The sequence below is a fragment of the Colius striatus genome, chromosome 6, assembly GCF_028858725.1.
Source record: "Colius striatus isolate bColStr4 chromosome 6, bColStr4.1.hap1, whole genome shotgun sequence".
NCBI lineage: Eukaryota > Metazoa > Chordata > Aves > Coliiformes > Coliidae > Colius > Colius striatus.
The window spans coordinates 43,877,733-43,897,006 of NC_084764.1; the positions used below are offsets into that span (position 1 = coordinate 43,877,733).

At 44.4% G+C, this 19,274-nt stretch overlaps 2 protein-coding genes across 6 annotated transcripts in view; one reads left to right on the top strand and one right to left on the bottom strand.

Annotated features, from left to right (window-relative positions):
* The first annotated feature begins 1,687 nt into the window (after positions 1 to 1,687).
* On the top strand, positions 1,688 to 12,922 carry MOK (MOK protein kinase). The gene is given in 13 exon segments (XM_061998841.1): positions 1,688 to 1,724; positions 2,877 to 3,003; positions 5,497 to 5,573; positions 7,961 to 8,036; positions 8,257 to 8,305; positions 9,610 to 9,682; positions 9,685 to 9,766; positions 12,018 to 12,116; positions 12,380 to 12,408; positions 12,411 to 12,552; positions 12,774 to 12,796; positions 12,799 to 12,831; positions 12,834 to 12,922. Coding segments are annotated over 13 exon segments (936 nt in total).
* A 4,168-nt stretch (positions 12,923 to 17,090) lies between these two features.
* The window catches only part of WDR20 (WD repeat domain 20), a 46,097-nt gene continuing 43,913 nt past the window's right edge, over positions 17,091 to 19,274 (bottom strand). For 3 of the 5 annotated variants that reach the window (XM_061998593.1, XM_061998590.1, XM_061998587.1), the window contains one exon: positions 17,671 to 18,079. In XM_061998593.1, coding sequence (XP_061854577.1) covers positions 18,026 to 18,079 — 54 coding nt within the window. In that variant the 3' untranslated portion in view covers positions 17,671 to 18,025. Of the gene's footprint in view, positions 17,571 to 17,670; positions 18,080 to 19,274 lie in introns of those variants that run through there. The other 2 variants (XM_061998588.1, XM_061998589.1) reach the window with 2 other exon arrangements.

The window sequence follows — 19,274 nt, forward strand, 5'->3', positions numbered from 1 at the left end:
TGATTTGACCCATCAAAGAGACATTTCAAATAATGCAATTTTCATCCCTGATTTTGCACTTTATTCAGTTGAAATTATCCAGGTCCTCGCTGTCACTCTTTTCACTGTCTGTTTCTCTCTCAAGTGCCAGCTCAAAGCCCCTGTTGTTTGTTACATGGAGGGTTTTCTTTTGTATATGTAGCTCTTTTTAAATTAACAAAATAACAAACTTTCCACTCTTACATTAAAAAATCTGGAGTGCTGTGAGAGTGGTTTAAAGTGTGTAAAGAATTAACTCTTCTTCCACTATTATAACTCTTCCATTTGAAATTCAAACCAAATTATCTTGAGCATTCCACTGTCATCTGGACAGTGGGAGAAAAGTACATGCATAGGAGAAAATACAAACAAAACCAAATGATATCTGACTTCTTTATATGTCCTAAAATACTTTCAATAAACTTGTACAATAATGCTTTCCCTGTCTTTCTCTGCCTAAGGACTTTGGTTCCTTAACACCTATGGCTGGCATACCATAGATATTAAGATCTTATTTTCAGATCATATGAGTTTGGTTTGTTTTAATGCCAGTGAATCAATTACTTGCTTTTAAGGACAGAAAAAAATATGGTACTGCCATTTATTAGAATCAAAGAGTAGGTGGACAAATACCTTTTGTGTGTGTGTGTGTGTCTGCCTTGGATATTTTTTGCCACAGGGACTGGCTCTGACATGAGCTGAACATATAACATAGCCAGTGTGTGTCTGATTGGTGGCAAGTATCAGCTGCTACCAGAAAAAAATCCATTGAGACCTTTTTGTCTTTGGAATTCTGTAAGAGTGGGATTTAAGCATTCTGAATTTATGGTCTCCATCTTCTATTTCAATAGGAAATTAAAACTTAAGGTGGGAGTAAAGAGCACGTTGCAAAATGTGATCTCTGCTGGCAAAGCACGTTACTTGCTTAGTCACATTGCTTAAAGCACTAACAGTTATCACAGAATAGCCACATGGATTAAATAGTCTCATGGCCTCTTCCCTGTTTCAGAGTCTCTGTTAGGGATTGCTTCCTTTTACCCATAATGGCTTCCAAATTCTGTTTCTGCTTTCAAGGTGGTTCTAGATGTAAATCCTCTGTATAGAATGCTTTAGGTGGTGTCATTGATTTTAAATTACTCTGGGTTTTTTTCTGTTTTTCACATTTAGATGGCCTAATCAGTTAGGTTATGGTCCAGTGTGATGAGTAGAGACCAGAAAACCCAAGCAGCAGGAGGTGATAAAAATGAGAGGAGCAACTGGCAATTCTCACAGAAGTGAGGCTGCTGCCCTGGAGAAAGGAGAAGTTGCAAGGGAAAGTTTCTGCTGATTAAAACACAAGCATTTGGATCACAAGGAAAAGAAAGACCTCATTTATTTATCTTACCAGGAGTAAGTGTGAAAGCTGGGGAGGAGGCAAGAGGTGAAGACAAGAAAAATTGACTGCTAGTTGGAAGACAGGGTTAGAAAGTCTCTGTCTAAGTCACTTTTCCCTCAGCAGTATTTCTTGGCAGGCTTCCTCCACTGTGAGGCTGTATTTATACTTGTAAATTAAACATATCTGGAAGTCTTCTTGGACACTAAAAGCAACTGGCATCAAACAGCCCACATCTATGCTAGTAAATTCTCTTGTCTTCCAAAACAAAGCAGTAGGACAGAAACTGCTTAAGAAATGGCCTTAGAAGGAGCCCTTACATCAGGCTGGGAAGGTACCTGGAAGAGTGGGGGTTATCACAGGCCAAATCCATGCTAGGGACTGTTGTCACAGTGACTAATACAGACAGCTACACTTGAGTGAATTCACTGCTATTGACAGAGCTTAAGCCTCCTACAGTTATTCTAACTCCTCAAAGGGCTGTTTAAGAGTTTTCTTGCTTTACCTCCCTCAAAATGACTGGGTTTGGATCGTTCTTAAATAATAAGACTGTGTCAAAGGGAACAGCAGCATAAAGCCAACCAGAGCTGGGTTCTGCTCAGATGAAATTACTGGGAGAATTATCAAGAATAGAATCTGTAGGTGCTAAAAATAAAGGGAACCAGGCCCTGGGATTGGTAAGGAGGAGTTAGTCACAAGGCTGAAGGAGAATGAAGAGGGAGAGAAATGTCAACTCTGAAGGAAACTAGAAGAATCAGCAATTAATAGAAATAAAGCTTTCTTCCTAACCCTTCTCTTATCTGCTCCTGCTGTTAGCTTAGAGTTCTGCAGAACTACAATTGGCTGATGTTCACATCATGAACTTTGTTGCCAAAGCCAAGCCTTGTTTTTGGCCTAGTGCAAAACTTCAGGGCTTTAAAAACAACAACTGCCTAAACACAACTGGGATTTTTTTGCTAAAAAGACAAAAAAACCCACCCACCCCAAGCCAATAAAACAACAAAACCCTCCAATTTGATCTAGGTGAACCTGCTTCTGCAGGGGGCTTGGACTAGATGGTCTCTAAAGGTCCCTTCCAACCCCTACCATTCTGTGATTCTATGAATTTGGGACAATCACAAGATACACCCACTTTAATAAATAAATAGCTATGAATATGTACATGGAGATGAAGCTGAGGGGGGGACTTGGGGAAAGAAGCAAAGAATAAGTTTTAAATGAGTTGCTGATGTGCTGCAGCAGAAAAAAAGATATGAAGTGCTGCATCATGTCTCTGAGCAAGGAGGCAGTTTATTCTCTAAGATAGAACTCCTGTATTTTACTTTCAGGAATGCAGATTTCTAGTACAAGCAGCAAAACTTCATTTGCTGGAATTCATCATCTTTTCTTCCAAATAACTTAGGTGTTAACAAAACTCCCTTTTGTTTAATAAATTCCCACTAGTCACAGTCTTGATGGCAAATTCCATTATAAACACACAGTGTAGTTTTGGTCTTAGACTATAAACCAGTCCACAAGGTAGCAGTGGGAACATTTTCTGATGTTCTGAAGACAACAAGTCTTAGGGATGGAAAGTACTATGTGTGTAAGCACCTGAAGCAACGTTTAGAAAGGTATGTGTGGTTACTCGTAGTACTACAGAGAATCCTGTTTCAGCTTGGTGGGGAAATGTGAAATTAAGACTTAAGTGAAGCTTTTTTTGAGTACACCTGTATGAAAAAGGTTTGCATGTAGCAAAGGAAGGGAACTCTGCTGCTGATTATGCAGGGCCTTCCCATTTGGCATTTGGACTTGATGATCTTAAAGGTCTTTTCCAACCAAAATGGTTCTGTGGTTCCTGGAGTACCCTCTGATGTCATCTGCTGTACAAAATGCTGCCTGGCTGCTGGGTCGAGGGTGGAATGAGAAGAATGAGGATGAATGGCTGATTTCTGCCTTTCCAAATGCACTAAAGAGACCTTTTTTTTGATGGGAATAATAATATGAGGAGGAAATGTGTCGGTCCTCCCCCTGGCCAAAGCTTTTTTCAGTCTTCAGTACCATTTTAATGCAAGTTAAAACCATTCCATTTCTCTTTAGTCCCTGTATAGCGTTAGTTCTACTTCATCTTTGCATCTGTATGTAATCCCATCCATCAGCAAGGCATTATATGGACTTTTATCAGTTAGGAAAATGGAGGAGAAGGATGTGTGGAAGTAGACGTAGACTTGATCTCCAAATATGTAAGTGCTAAACCGTGCCTTTTGGGTCACTGACTTTGTATTCTTAGTTAAATGTATTATGTTCCCAGTTAAATCAGTGGGAGGCACACATTTGTACATAGGAGGGGAAATAGGCCATTGTGCTCTCAGGTCATATTTCTCAATGCAACTCAGAGCTTCAAAGACTATAACTTTAAGGAACTCAAATATCTTCAAGTAATGTGGCTTCTGATTCTCTGTTGTATTGTTAGAGAACTGTTGGTCCACTTAGACTGTACCAACAACTGACCAAATTGTCCAGTTTATGACCAAAAGAATGTTTAAGCTAACTGCTTAACTCCCTCAAGGGCTGATGGTGTATAATTCAGTGGCAGGGCATCACAAGCAGACTCTTCTTTTTCATTTGGCATGTTTAAAATACCTTTTAGGGCTCTGCCCCTTTGATAAATTGAGTGAGATATTCCTTTGATGAAATGAACTCTTTGAGCAGCAGGTAACAGTGTTTCAAGCAGAACCTGGCCAAACCAGGTCTTTTCTCCTGGCTTCAAACTGGAAAATACTGTTTTGGTGTTTAGCTTTAAGTCTGACTGTGAAAAGGTGTATGTGTCCTGTTTTGATCCATTAAATAGTGTGCAAAGTGCAAAACCACCAGCCCACTGCCCTCAGTGCAACATCCACCTGGCTCTGAAACCCCTCCAGGGACCGTGACTCCAGCACCTCCCTGGGCAGCCCCTTCCAATGCCTGACAGCCCTGGCACCAAAGATATTCCTCCTGACATCCAGCCTGAACCTCCCCTGCTGCAGCTTGAAGCCATTTACCAGGGAGAACAGACTGACCCCCCACCTGGCTGCAGCTTCCTTTCAGGTAGCTGTAGAGAGTGAGAAGGTCTCCCCTGAGCCTTCTTTTCTCCAGGCTGAACAGCCCCAGATCCCTCAGCCATTCCTCATCTGAGATGTGCTCCAAATCCTTTCCTGGCTTGGTACTCACCTCTGGATGCTCTCCAGCACCTCCATGTCCTTCTTGTAGAGAGGGGCCCAAAACTGGACACAGGATTCGAGTCGACACAAAACTTGTTCATTTTTTTCCTTGCTCTTCAGGCTGCCTTATTCCTCTGGCCAAGGCTTTGGTGCTACTCTGTTACTGACAGGCCTGCTTGCAACAAATCCATGTCAAGCTGGTAATGGTGTCAGTGGCTTGGCTTCCTGGGATTCTCAGCTTCAGCTGCCGTGTGGTTAACTAAGTGCAATCCAGATGGCCAGCCAGCTCGCCTAGCTTTGTCACAGTCTGTTTGCAAACTCCACTGCAGATTGTACCCTCAACCTTTTGCTGTCTGGGTTAATGGAACATTGCAGAGGGGATGTACTGTGATGCAATTATAGTAAAAAGTGAAGACCTCAGGCCATCTGCCTCTGCAGGGCAGTGAAATGGAAACTGAAGTGTCAGATGTAGTGTCAGTTCATGATAATACCTAAAATTGCTGCTGTTGGCCAAGCGTAGACTCCAGTCAGATACCCATTTCAGAACTCTACTGGTGACCTAACTAGAAAGTAGTTTCACATATGGCATAATGGCTTTCCTATCTTTTATTGTAAGATTGCAATCTGTTAGTTTACTGACAATTCCTTGATACTGCTCCACGTGATATGCCCTGAAAACGTGCCTTCATGTACCTTCACAGAGTAAACAGCTAACTTTTGCAACAGACACTTGTCTTAGTATAAACTGGAACAAGGATATCTCAGGCCCTGAGTTGAGAAACTGCTCTTACAGATGAAAAGTGTCAATTAAAAATGAAGATATCCATTTTAGTCCAGGTGAAACCAAGCGCTTCTTTTCCTACCCTGGGTACAAACCAACATGCACGTTTGATTTCCAGCTTGAAGCCTCTGTGTTCGTTTCTTCAGTGTGAAAAAAAACCAAGCTGGCTCCCTACCACTGATATGTGAACTTATGGACATGAATATTTATAAGCTGGTAAAAGGTATCCTAAGCATATGCTTAAGAAACACACAAACTCTCCCTGTGTAGATCACAGAGTGGAATTTATTTGGTTTCACTTGGTTGTTCACTGTTAATGTTTTCACAGAGTCTCAAAGGCTGGAAGGGGCCTGGAAAGCTCATCCAGTGCAACCCCCCTGCCAGAGCAGCAGCACCTAGAGTAGCTTTTATAAAGCTCATAGGGAAATTTGTGCTCTACCACTTTACACTTTGTTTGCAGTGCAATAGAGTCACTGGTGTAAGGCATGGAGCCATGCAAAAGGTTCCCAGTGACTCAGGTCCGTGGCCATCTATTTTTACAATCAAACTGTACATGGAAACAGGGAAACAACCTTGACTGCAAACCACAGAACAATTGCTTTATGTAACAGAAATGCAACCTAAATAGATTCTTTTTTAAATCAGGACTCTAGTGATATAACAAGAAAATAATCTCCTATTTGTTTCAAAAACTACTGAATCAGTTTTCATCAGTTTTCATCCATTCCATCATCTTTGTGGCCCTGAACCCTCTCCAGCAGCTCCCTGTCCTCCAGCACCACAGTTTCCTTTGGGGCAGCAATAATTCTTTATTTTCTCCTTCAAACAACTCCACTTGTGGCTCATGGCAAAGTCAAGAAATGTAACATGTGGCAGTCACTGCAAGCAACAACTGTGGCAAAGATCCCAAGTACGTAATTGAGTTGGAACGTTCATCTTGGTTCTGAGCCAGAACACTTAGCGACTGAGGATCTCCAGATAACAATGGCAAGGGGAAGGAGCTCCTCTTGAATTCTCAGCGCTGTGATTTGAAGGATCACTAATCTGTGGTACAATTAAGTTGTTCATTATTGATGCTGTGTCACAAAGCAGCTTTCAGAGCGTTACAAGAATAGTTCCATTTCAGATGAACCGGTGTCTCTTGTAGACTTTTACAGTGTATAGCAATGGGAATGCTTCTCATTTCCTGACAATTCTTATTATCCAAGGTAGACAGAGACACTTGTGTCATTAGAGCAGGTCACTGTAATGCTGCTAATGTGGAAAGCTGATCCTTTTGGGTTTTTCCTTAATAAACTGACAGATTCACGTCATTTCATCCAGACAAGGCTATTTGTCTTCCCACAAAGCCATCACTCTCTTGCTGTTGATTTATAATGGCATCACAAGTCATTTAATACCTGAAAATCAGTCTTGCCTTCTGTTTCATCAAGAAGAGTTTGATGATTTAAAGTGATGGAAACAACCTGTCTCAGAGAGAGGTGAAGGAAACGCCTTGGGCGAGAGCGATTGGAGCTGCCTTACGATTTGCTTCAGCATTACTTCCAAAACTGGTCTCTCTAAGGGTAAATCTGGAAGCAGAGGAGCATCTGCTCTAGATCTTACTAGTGACCTCTAATTAAAAACCAAGTGAGCATGGCTTCTTTTCATGAAGGCCTGATTTCTGCAGGGCTGGTAATTACCCGAGTGGCTTCGAATAGCTGCATTTCAGAAAAGCTTTTCCACTCTAAGTGACAAAAATACTGCTGTTGAAAACACCATTTATCTCTACTGGGGTAATAATACTCCAGTCCCCAACGTAAATGGTGCTCTGTTTCGACTGCTTTGTTCCCTAATCCTGCCCAGTGGATTATGTGGCTGACTGGAGGAGTGCTGTAATCAGGAACACAAGTGCCGCTGGCTGCTTGGACCTGCGGCCTCAATGAGTTACTGTCCTGGTAATCTCCCTCCTCCCCCCCAGCCAATTACTCACACTGCTGTCATCAGGCAGATCAGTACCTGCTTTGTTTGTCAAAAATGTGATCATTTCTGCCTCCCTTGATGACATTGCAGCGTTACATAAAGGCATTACAGCAAGATTAAAAGGCCTTGGGAGCCTGGAAAAGAAAAAAACCTGGAGTGGCTGCTGGGCTGCTCTGTGAAACAGATGCATTTTGTAACTGTCATTGTGCCACAGCACCAGCAAGCTCACCTACATAGGGTAACCTGTCATTTGCAAGTCAAATGCGAGTCACAGCCGTTTAAGCACTGCAGTAATTTGAGGTGACTGGGATGAATCTTGAACCCGAAGGCCAGCTCCTGTGTTTAGAGAGGAAATGAGATGTTTAGAAGTGAAACAGTGCAGTCCTATTAGAAACAGCTAGTGCAAGAAAGACATGCAATAAAAGCTAAGGCTATTGAGTTGACAGTTGTTAGCTGAGCTATTCTGAGCTATTCTGGTGCATACTGAAATCTAAACTACGCCTTGAGTGGCAAATGGGTCACAAATGGCATCTCATTGGAAGAGGAAAGATCAATGGACGGTGCTGTACACTGCTGAGCTGAAGGGTACATCTTTGTGTTCACTTGTTTGCTACAAAGCAAGAAGTACAACTTGAAATGTAATTCTAGGAAAGAGAAAGCCATTACCTGAAAAAAAAAGGAAGGGATACATCCAGTCGTGCAAATCTCTTGATTGCACACATAGGTAAGAGAAACTCAGCTCAAGGACAGGGAGCTGCTGGAGAGGGTTCAGTGCAGGGCCACTAAGATGATGAAGGGGGTGGAGCATCTCCCTTGTGATGAAAGGCTGAGGGAGCTGGGGCTCTGCAGCTTGGAGGAGACTGAGGGATGACAATAACTGGGAGGGCTGGTCATGTTTCTGTTCTTACTGAACTCCTCTCTCTGCTGTCTTTACTTTGGGACAGAAATGGGTTATTTCACAGAGATGTGAAACCAGAAGGCACATTCATAAAAGTAATTCATTCTATGCAAGGGTATTTAACTGAAAGTAAAGGACATCAGTATTTTTCTCCTTACTCTCAGAAGGTGATGCTGCTTCGTGGATAAAAGTATGGTTTTGGTAACACACAGTTACTTCTAACACCATGCTGCTGCTCTAGAGGGAAGAAAAAGCAAATCTGTCATTGGCTAAAACCTGAAACGAATCAGATGTACTACACCTGCCTGTGGTCCAGTCTAAACACATTTTCTTTGCCCTCCATCAATTAAGACTTTTCTCTCTGCCTTAACCTAGAAAGAAGGAACACGCTTCAGTTCTGCAGCCCTTGCTCGCTATGTTCCACTCCTACAGTCATTGGAGCTTGTTTGTACAAAGGAGAGCACAAAGTATTAGCTTTCAGAAGACTTCCTCATTGAAGTCCCTTCCCCTGGCACTTTCAGACTGTTGTTTTGCTAATGTCTGAAAAAAAAAAAAACCCAGGACTTCAAAACTCAGTTTCTGAAATTGTTTCTGGAGGGAAAATTCTCTTCTAAGTCTTAGAAGTGCACTGGAGAAGCCCAAAGCACCTATTACATCACTGCTAAACCCAAGGGCTCCAGGAAAAGAACCTAATCCAGATGTCCCATCTAGCACTCTTCCCTTCAGCAGCAGTCCCTGTGCTTTTCCATGAGCTCTTAGCTCTTACTTCAGATGATGTGCAGAATGGTATTTGCACAAATTATAGGACACAGAGATCTTCAAGCCTGGAGTTGCTTGCTGTTTAAATGCAGTTTTACTGCTCTAACACTGCTCCTGGAGTTTATCAAAGTTCTACTGTACCCTGCTGAGGCTTCATCTGGAGTCCTGTGTCCACTTCTGGTCTCCCCAGCTCCAGAGGGACAGGGAACTGCTGGAGAGAGGCCAGTGCAGGGCCACCAAGATGATCAGGGGACTGGAGCATCTTCCTTATGAGGAAAGGCTGTGGGACCTGGGGCTGTTTAGTCTGGAGGAGACTGAGGGGGGATCTTATTAATAGTTACAAATATCTCAATGGTGGGTGTCAGGAGGTTGTGGCAGCAACCTGTCAGGTGATGGGATGAATCTGGAACACAAAAAGTTCCATTTAAACATAAGGAAAAACTGTGTCAGTGTTTCAGTGAGGGAGCCCTGGCACAGGCTGCCCAGGGAGGGTGTGGAGGCTCCTGCTCTGGAGGGTTCCAAACTCACCTGGACATGTTCCCGTGTGACCTGATCTAGGTGGGAGCTGCTTCTGCAGGGGGGTTGGACTGGATGATCTCAACCCCCATCATTCTGTGATTCTATGATTCTATTTCTGCAGCAGAATACTTTGAAATTAGTTGATTTTTGATCTTGTAGGAGTATTTGTTCTAAGCAGCCACGTACAGAACACATCTCTACAGGAGCATGGAATGCTCACTTACAAGTGGCTACTTACAGATGGTTACAAGATTGCTATGTGGAGTGTTCAATGGAGGGTCTTGCTTATTATTAATCAAGGGAATCAAAGGCAAAGCACTCAAATAAGGAGCACATGGGATGGGTTATGTGAGTTTTGTTTCCATGGTTTCGAGGAAGCTTTCTGTGATTAGTCTGCAGGGTTCATGATCCTGGCACTCCCTCACCCTAAGGCAGGTTAGTAATAAAGCAGTGGGATGTTCAAGAGAACATAGTACCAACAAACATTATTTACCAGTGAAATAACGCTTTTGAACAGTTGGTTGCTTTGGGGTTTGGTTTGGTTTTGATATTTTTACATTGGCTTCATGTTTGAGTTTGGTAAAAACGTGTTTTCTCTGCTTTCTCTCTGAAAAGGCTGGTTTCCTGTGTCCTCAATCTTGTTCATGCACCTGATGCTGAAAGTTTTCCCTCTTCCTTTGACTTACTCTTCTGCAAAAGCAGGAAATTAGACAAGACATTGCTTCTGGTTTACTGCTTTGATTTATAATGCAGTGTGTTGAAGGCCCTTGTGCCAGGACCATAGGTCAAATTCTGATGAAGGAAGAGTTCAGGAAAGCCCAGATTGAAGTTCTTAAAGCTTTAACTATAACTCAAAAGATTTCTTACTGGTCTTCAAGAAAAAACAACCACCATGAGTATTTCTCCAATATCTTTGTGCCCTAGCAACAGCAGCAGTTCTTTATTCTCCTCCCACACTGCTGTCTCTGATATGCAACCAGGAGTGATAACATTTGCTTTGCTTCTTCCCTCCTCCTCCACATGGCAAGTGCAGCTGCTGCCATCACCATCATGTTAAATGACAGCCCTTATGCTTTGCCTGCTGACTTGTAGAAACAGTTCTACTTTGGTCAGAAAACTGTTAACAGAAAAATCCCAAGTGTGGCTGTTCTCCTGCAAAGTAAATTCAGACCAAGAGCTTTTCAAAACCCCATGGTTTTGCATTGCAGTTTGAATGGGGTGGGCTTTGGAGTTCAGCAGGGAAATGAGAGGCTGCAAACCCACATTTTCTCAGGCCAAAAGCCCTTAAAGGTATTTCCTTGCCATTGTAGTCTCATTTAACAAATGCCATTCTTTGCAGCCACCTGATCCCTGTGTTAAGAAAGAAATAAGGGATGCTCACTGGAAATGCACAAAGCAAAAAAGATACAGCCTTGCCAAGCTAAATGCACAGGTTTGTTTCTTTTTAAGTACATCTTGCAGTCTTTGCTGTTAAGCACTGTGTAACTCTTTATGCTTTACACCACGCCGTGTAAGAACTGTTACTCCTTTCCTCAGCCATGCTTATCCTTCAGCTCTTGGCCTCCCTCTTTCTGTTCCTTATAAATCATGCTCCTGGATTACATTGTTTTGTGGGAATTGCACAGTTGTCCTTGCCTAAGCTATAGCTTTAGTGACAGCACATTTCTGTAGTTCATGCAAAATCCACTCCCAGCTGCTTGCCTTGATGAATCAGAACCCTTTTCTCACCTTCCCCTACTCCAAGCTTCATGGAGTCATTCGAGGAAGTGTGCAGCCAGCTGTTTGACTGAATTTGCAAACAGTTAACAGAAGCTTCCAAAGAGGACTGAGTGTTTTGCTTTCAAGACTCATGTGGTGCTACTGAAGTGTTTCTTAAATTACAAGCCCAAGGAAATGTTCTGCTGATCTGGAGAAAAAGCACGTGCAAGAACCAAATGTTAGCAGAGCTAACGTGTTAGGTCAGGTTGCTCTGTTGTGATAATACAGCTTTCAAGGACTCTCTGCAAGTTTTATATTGAGGATCAAGCTCGGGAATGCAGTTCAAACCATCATCTTTCCAGTGGTGCCGCTTGCAAGGAACCTGTGTGATAGGAATGGAACGCTTCTGGTGTATTTCTATGTGACGGACTGCTGCCTCTGCCGCCTTAAAATGAGAACACATGGTCTTCTGGGCTCTGCCACTTCACTAGAAGACAGCACGATCCCATACCCACTGCCTTTCACCAGGAGAGATGGGGCTTTTCACATACTTTACCCCAAACCTGAGGAGAGGGCAACTAGAGGTTTCTGTTTAATACCCCAAACTACTCTTTCTGTTCAAACTTGCAGCTGTACCGAGCTGCTGCCCACACGTTACCTTTCAGTTGTTGGCTGATGTTGAACTGTTCACAGGTGAATAATACTACAATGTGTCTTCCTCAGAAAGGATTTATTTGGTGGTTTGGGGTTTTTTTTTAGCAAACATGGCGGCTATGCCACTTAAACTAGTTTGTGTCCTCTCTAGTGCTAATGTCATCTCTTACCTTGCAGTTTTCAGCCTCTCTTTTCTGGATCTCATGATCTGGACCCAGTTTCACATCCCCATGATGTTCTAGGCATTCTTGCTAACAAAACTCACAAGCTCAAGCAGTAAGTATGCACTCCCAGTTATTGATCTCACTGTTTAATTATCCACAATACAACTGCACAACTGTGTGCACTTTCTGCTCAGGGAACCACCACAAACCTGGATGAGTTCCTGTGTGCCCTACTCTAGGTGGTCCTACTCTGGCAGGGGGGTTGCACTGGATGAGCTTCCCAGGTCTCTTCCAGCCCTTGAGACTGTGTGGTTCTGTGTGACTCTGAGTAATGACATAACTTGTTAGAAAGAAAACACTGGGTTTTTTTCCAAGGTCAAGAGTGGTGAGTTTTAAGTTCCCCTTGGAAAAGGAAAAGGAATACTTCCTCTTGTGCACAGTTTGTCTCCCAAAGTCTTCTCCCTCCTGTATGCAATGACAAAGTACAATCCTGATGAGAGAATTGCTGCCCATCAGGCACTGCAGCACCCATATTTTCAAGAGCTCCAGCAAGTGACTTCAAATCACTTCAGTCTGGGAGACTAAAGTTACAAAGTGGGGGGAGTGCTTATGATTTAAAGTGGCCTGAAATGAAGTTTGCTCACAGTGCTAGTGCTTAGCTTGCTATACAAGGAACAAATATAGCCAATGTCACTCTTTGCATTGAGTCCCAAGTTCAGCTAAAGCACAACTGATGTTTTTCTCTTTTGCTTTCCCCCCAGACATTTAGGGCAGCTGCTACACAACCTTTGGCCAGCACAGAGAAGTAAGATTACCAGGAAATACATCAGAGCTCTGCATGTGTGGCAAATCACAAAGGAAAGTCAAAGACAGGTAATATTTAAGTGGAAGAATTTCCAGCCCATTTGGAGAAAGTAATCTGTGGCCCTGAGCTTGTTAGCTAGGAACAAATGTTTTGCTTAAGCCGATTACTTGGGTTTATTCAGTCTGCCTAAACACTGATCTTAATTTGGTCTGATGCAGTTCCCTCCCTCCCCCTGGAAGCCCTGAAACACAGGAGTTAGAAGCTGTGATACCACATAATCCCTTCAGCAGACTGTTGTCATAGTTGCTGTCACTTAAAGGGTCAGTCTCACCAGCACCGAGTACAGGATCACCTCTGCTCCTGCTGACACCACCATTCCTGATCCAGGCCAGGATGCCACCGGCCCTCTTGGCCACCTGGGCACGCTGCTGCCTCACGTTCAGCTCCACTCACCTGCCACAGAATGGAGACGAGGAGGCTACTGACCACCTTGTAAAGTATGTGGAGCGTGAGAGAGAGCCTGACTGCACAGGGAGAGTGCCCCTCCCGCTCTCTGTTAGGAGCCTAACAAGAACAGCAGTGCCCCAAGAGTTGTGTTTGTGTGCCCAGGCTTGGTTCCTGTGCTCTGCTCCCGCGGGGGATCGGTGCTGCAGCACAGCCCTGTGCCGGCAGCGCCCCGCGCTCAGCCTCCTTTTGGAACCTGATGGAGGAGGAGGCTGGTTAAAAATACCACCAAGGGATTCTTTGAGCTTCAGTGTTAGGAGTTGAACACCAGCCACAAAACAGACAGCCTCACATTGTGAATGACAGCTAACTGTGGTATCTTTTTCAGATGCAGAAGAGTTTTGTTTCTCAGTCTACTCTGGAAATTCTTCTCCTGTCTTCAAGAACTGCACCCTCAGGTTTGACTGACACTGTGCAGCTTATGCACTCACCTCAGATACTTGATTCTGATGCACTTTCTGTGACTGCTGAACATTTTTATATCATTAGAATCTAGATACAACCTAAAGCAAAGAAAATTGAGTAACATTTTCCTTCAAGCCACTGATGTTAAATGAATCAGAAGCCTGAACAGCAGTCAGTGTTGCAGAGAGCTCCTTAAAAGAGCACCAAGGGCCTGCTTCTTACCACGTTTCAGAAATCTTGCACAGGTCACCATTAACAATTGAATGTACTGTTTTGTAGTGCTACAAAAGGTAAGGGGCAAGTCAGCACTCTTGTCTCACTTGGAAAGAGTACTTGCTGCAATCTGACCTCACGGAGGTAAAAACCCCTCAACATTTGCAACAATCCTTGTAAAATAAGGCACAATGGCAAGGCTCCACAGGGAAACCTGCACTGCTGCTGCCAGTCTGAGGTGTGCCAGAGGAGTGCCAGACTGCTCTTCCTGCGGCTGAACAAATCCATAGGCAGAGTTTTAGTGGAGGAACAGCTCTACACCTGTAGAGAGAGACAACAGCATAACAAAGGGAGACTTAACCATCAGAACACAAGGGTCCAGCTGTGCCTCGTTACTGGAATGCACACTGGGTGGGTGCTGCCTCTCCTGAGGCTCTGAACAGCAAGTGTGCTCCCAACAATGGTACCTGAAGGTGCAGGGGGGTGCACAAACACAGTGACAGGCTGTTTCACTTCTGTTACACTCAACCCTCCCCAGTTCATCGTGCTTTTGTGTTAGCAGCTCATGCTGAGAGAACAGATAGACAACTGCAACCAGAAGGCAATCTGATCTCTGTTTACCTAGCATAGGTTTATATAGATATATAGGACTTAACTCACATAAACCTACCATAGATAGGGAGATAGATGTGTAAGAAAGGTGTGATGCTAAGCTTAGGAGATGGAAATGAAGACTGGAGCTGTGCAGGCAGCACGCTGGAACACTCATGCTGACTCCTTACCTTTGGAATTCCCAGCAAAACGTGTCATGAGCTTATCCAGGTGCTTTTGGCCAGAGAGGAAGATGGCGAGTTGCCTGCTGCTGATGGATTTGGAGTTGAGCATGGTGTGCTGCAGTTAAAAAGACGGGTCTAAAAACAGGTGAGTGGTTGTATCTGAGGGATCTTGCTCTCTGCAGCTATTCGTTTCTTCAAAGGTGTTTTAGAAGAGACAAATCCCACTGCCCACATGGCACTGCTCATTCAGCTGCTGAGCTCTCCCAGCACCACACAGGAGGCCAAGGCCCCTCTTAGCGAGACTATGTTCCTGATGGGGGGATGTGAACCAGTAGCTTCCCACAACCTTTCACTGGAAACCTCAAGCCACAGGTGCCACAGCTGAAACACTTCAACAGTCCCTCAGGTGGTGGATGCACAAGGTACTTTCTTGTTTGCCACAAGTGTTCCTGCAACTGTTTGTAAGTAATACCTCAGGTAGGTGACAATTCACACACCAGGAAAGGGGCTGTTTTTGTCAGAGCTGAAGTTGGGATTTGTGGTGTTTTCACTTGGAGAGAACGCTACTGGAGAGACTCTGGAATGTTACCAGCAGGTCTCTCCTGTCCTCTGTCCCTGGGGCTGTCAGGCTGTTGGAATGAAAAAGGCCATTTGAAGTGAAGGACAGGACTGGAATGTTTTCTTTCTGTATTTTGCACTTTCAGGGGGATCTTTGCAGCTTGGCACATACAGCGCTTCGCTGGTATTTCATTAATAACAAGTTCTTTGCCCTGTGCCTCTGGGGACAACCCACCCTCCTCTGGCAGCTGCTTTATCAGGGAAACTCTGAGCTTTCCCACCTGCCTTAGAGTTAAAATACACTCAACCTTGAACCACAAACTGGCAAGTTTTGCTTCCACCTCCCTCTTCCAGCTCAAATTCTGTGTTGAGATGAGCTGTGTTCTGCTCACTTTGAAATTCTTTGCTTTTTCAACATAGTGGGAAAAGTTATTCATTAAGAGCTGTTTCTATAGAACCCTTCAGGTAAGTTGTTAGCATTTCTCCCCAAGATGTCCTTTTTCTTCCATATGCAATAAAGGATGGCATGAGCAGTTGAAGCTTCTGACAGCAGAGATGGGGTTGAATAAAGAAAGCCCCCGCACGTCCCTTGTGTGCTGCTGAGCTGTGATGGGTGGCAAACACCAACAGCAGGTTGACACTGTGACTACCCCAGTGGTGGGTACTGCACCCTGGGTTCCACACTGGTTTGGGTGCAAGTCTTTGGAAGTGATGCCATTTTCTCAGCTGTTCCATTTTGACTCAGGCTGGGTGAAGGTGTCTGTGAAAGGAGGCTGCAGGGAGGGGACTCCACTAGCTTTCAGTGATGAGGTTTGTCTGTATTTTAACAGTTAACCCCCCTACATTAATAAAACAAGACTTCTGACCAATGATCCTGCTCAGTTTCACTGTTTTCCCCATCCTTTTCATTCAAGAAGAACATCAGTAGGTAAGAACTGGAAGTACAGCTCTGCCTTCACTCCAGCAGACAATCTGCCTGCCAGCTGGTAACTCCGGCCGGCAGTTTCCCTCACGCATAACAGGAGTAAGACTCGCTTACAACTAACTACTGCACTTGTTTCTCCCCACATTTTCATGCATTACCTGAGTAAAATTAACTTTTCATGCCAGGGAATGTCTAAAGGTTGCCTGCAATTCAGCACAGCTGTCCCCAGTGTTGCTGCTGGGGAGCAGGCAGGGCAGAACCCTGCGCTCCGGGGCAGGGCCCATCTTCCCCCGCCAGCGCCCTGCCCAGCAACAGCCTCCCCGCCAAGGTTGCTCCCGAGGCGAAAGGGAAAGGGCTGGTGGATACCTGTGTCACTTGACACCCAGCAGCATCTCTTGGGAGGGGATGATAGTTTTGTGAGAACTGCTGAAAACAACGTGAGTGTTCTGTGAGTGATTAGAAGCGCCGTGTGTTCAGACAAGCAGCAGTAAACGCTACAAATGGAAGAGTGTGTCTGTCTCCCTAACACTGATCAGTTTAAGAGCCCTGAATTATGAATGAGCTGCGTGGTGTAAGGCAAACACGTTGTCTCAGAAACGCTTCTACTCCGGGATGCTGACCTAATTCTCCAGTGCCAAGTCCAAGTGTGTGCAGGGAGCTGTCGCTTCCCCTCTCCCGCAGCAAACCGGCAGCACCGTGTGATTACAACCCCCCACCACAGACTGGCCCGGCTGCAAGGCTTCTGCTGTGTGACTGATGGATTTAGAGATAAACTCTTAAGAACAAGAACACAACAATGTTATTTCACGTTCCTCCTTGGAGCTCAACTCCGGGGAAGATGAAGCGACGTTCGGATGAGACCTTTTGCAAAGGAATCTGTTGTACAAAGCTCAGGTGGGATTTCTGTACCAAACGTTTAATTCGACAGCGGGTTACAGCAAAAGGGATCGAAGCTGAACAGAAAGTAAACCCCCCAAAAAAAGCATATTGAAGATAGTTTAATATGTATGTTCTGAATTAGAAATATCACTTTGTTAACTGAGGATTTCTAGTGTCATGACCCGTGAGTCCCCTCCCGGCCGCTGAGTTACATGGTTTGTACATTCCATACAGAGCCCACCGCAGTCCCAAACAACAATAGCAAAATAAACGTCCCATAGGTACAAAGGATTTGTTCTCCACAACATAGAGTTTCTCTGGTGTCTGGGCACCACTTGTTAAAGTAATTCTCTATTAGCATTAAACTATCCAAGTGCAAAAAACAATTGTGTTTTAAAAACCTATGATTGCAGCATCCATCTTCCTGAATGACAGTTTGAAGCCAGGAGGTACTGGCTCCCACCTCCCGTGAGTGCACTCCAGGCCATCTTCTAGCCATCGCTGGTTAAAAAGATCAGTGCAAAATAAACAATGGTGAAGTACTAGTTTAACCATTGAGCTTACTGGTATTTAAGAAACATACTTTATTTTACACTATATATATATATATATATATATACCTTTTATTTATATATTTATATAGAGATTAAATTACACTGGACTTGAAAAGTATAAAGAAAACCCCCAATGTTACTATTTTCTTCCTGCAGCACCAAAGGAAGCTTTGTTGTTGGGGTTTGTTTAGTGGAAACTCTCCCTTGGGTGAGCAGCCTCGCAGTATTAGCTGTAATAACTCATTACCTTCTTCCTTTGCAAATTACTATGTGACTCCCATCATTCCATGCTTACACTCTGCCACATTTATTTGTGACGCTCTTTGCCTGAAGAACAGCTCCTGGTTCCACTGTCATTACTTCTTGTCCTGCGTTCAGGGATTCGCTAGCAGTAGTGGGTGGCTATACTACAGTTCCACTTGGAGAATTGGCCTGGTTTTGGGATGACAATAAACCCTGCAAACAAAGCAGTTTACATTAATCCAGCAAGAGAACCTGACATTGATTTTATAAAGTTCTTAGCCTGAAGATACTACGAGTACAATTCTTTTTTACCACCATTTCAACACCAGCACCTTCTTTCCCACCGAACAACCCCAGCCAACGGTGTGTCAGCCAGGCAGCACTGGAAGGAGGTTCCCAGAAGGGAGAGAGCCTGTGCATTTATGACACACAAGGACTGATCCCAGCCTTTTCCTTTCATCCAGCTTGCATTTCGAGTCACTGTGATTAAAAACCATACACCAAAAACCAGCGATCACCGTTTTATTTGGGTAGCAGCAAACCAACCTCTCGCCTTCTCAACGACGTGGACCCCTGACCTGGCAGAGGAAACTCAGCCTGAGGTGCTGCTGAACATGACAAGCTGCCAGTAGCAAAACAGAGTCTCTAACCCAACATTTGGCAATTTTAAAAGAGAATGAAACACAGAGCAAGAGCTCAGCCAGGATTTGCCATGACAATGTAAGCTTGCACTCAGGAAAACCTTTACCAGCTGATTCAACCGCATCGCTGTTCAAATGCAACGTGGCTGCCAGCGCTGGGGCAGAACGCGGCGCCAGGGAGGCTCCTGCTGCGGGGCAACACCTCAACGGGCAGAGGCCACTGCAGCCTTGTGCAGCCCCTTCTTCATTCACATCACAGGAACTAGCTCAGACTTAGGAGAAGCTTAATGTCCAAATACAATTTGGTCTTCTTGCAAGGTCATCGTGAGGTCGCAAGAAGTGCCATCAGCCCAAGGGGCACAAGGGCAGCCAAGCTGGGGGCTCACCGATGAGCCTCACTGCACAGGCACGACTGTGGTGGCACTTGCAGCAACTCCAGCTTAGGTTCTTACCTCAACATTAAGGTTCTGTGACTCATCCATCAAACTAGCCACGCTCAGGCAGCAATTGGCACACAATGTAGGACTCGGTCATGCCTTCAGACTCTACAGGAGCTCTTTCTTGCTTGGATCCAACAACTGAGAGGTCGTGACTGCCGCAAGAGAAGCCTGACCACGGATCAAACGCGTGGAAGGAGGGCTGGACTGTTTGAATTCATCAAGTTTCTACTAAAACCACAGCCCTTCCCTCTGAAAAACATGTACTTTACCAGTTCAGACACAGGATGAATCTGGATGCTTGCAGGACTCAGAGCAGAGTGTGTGTGT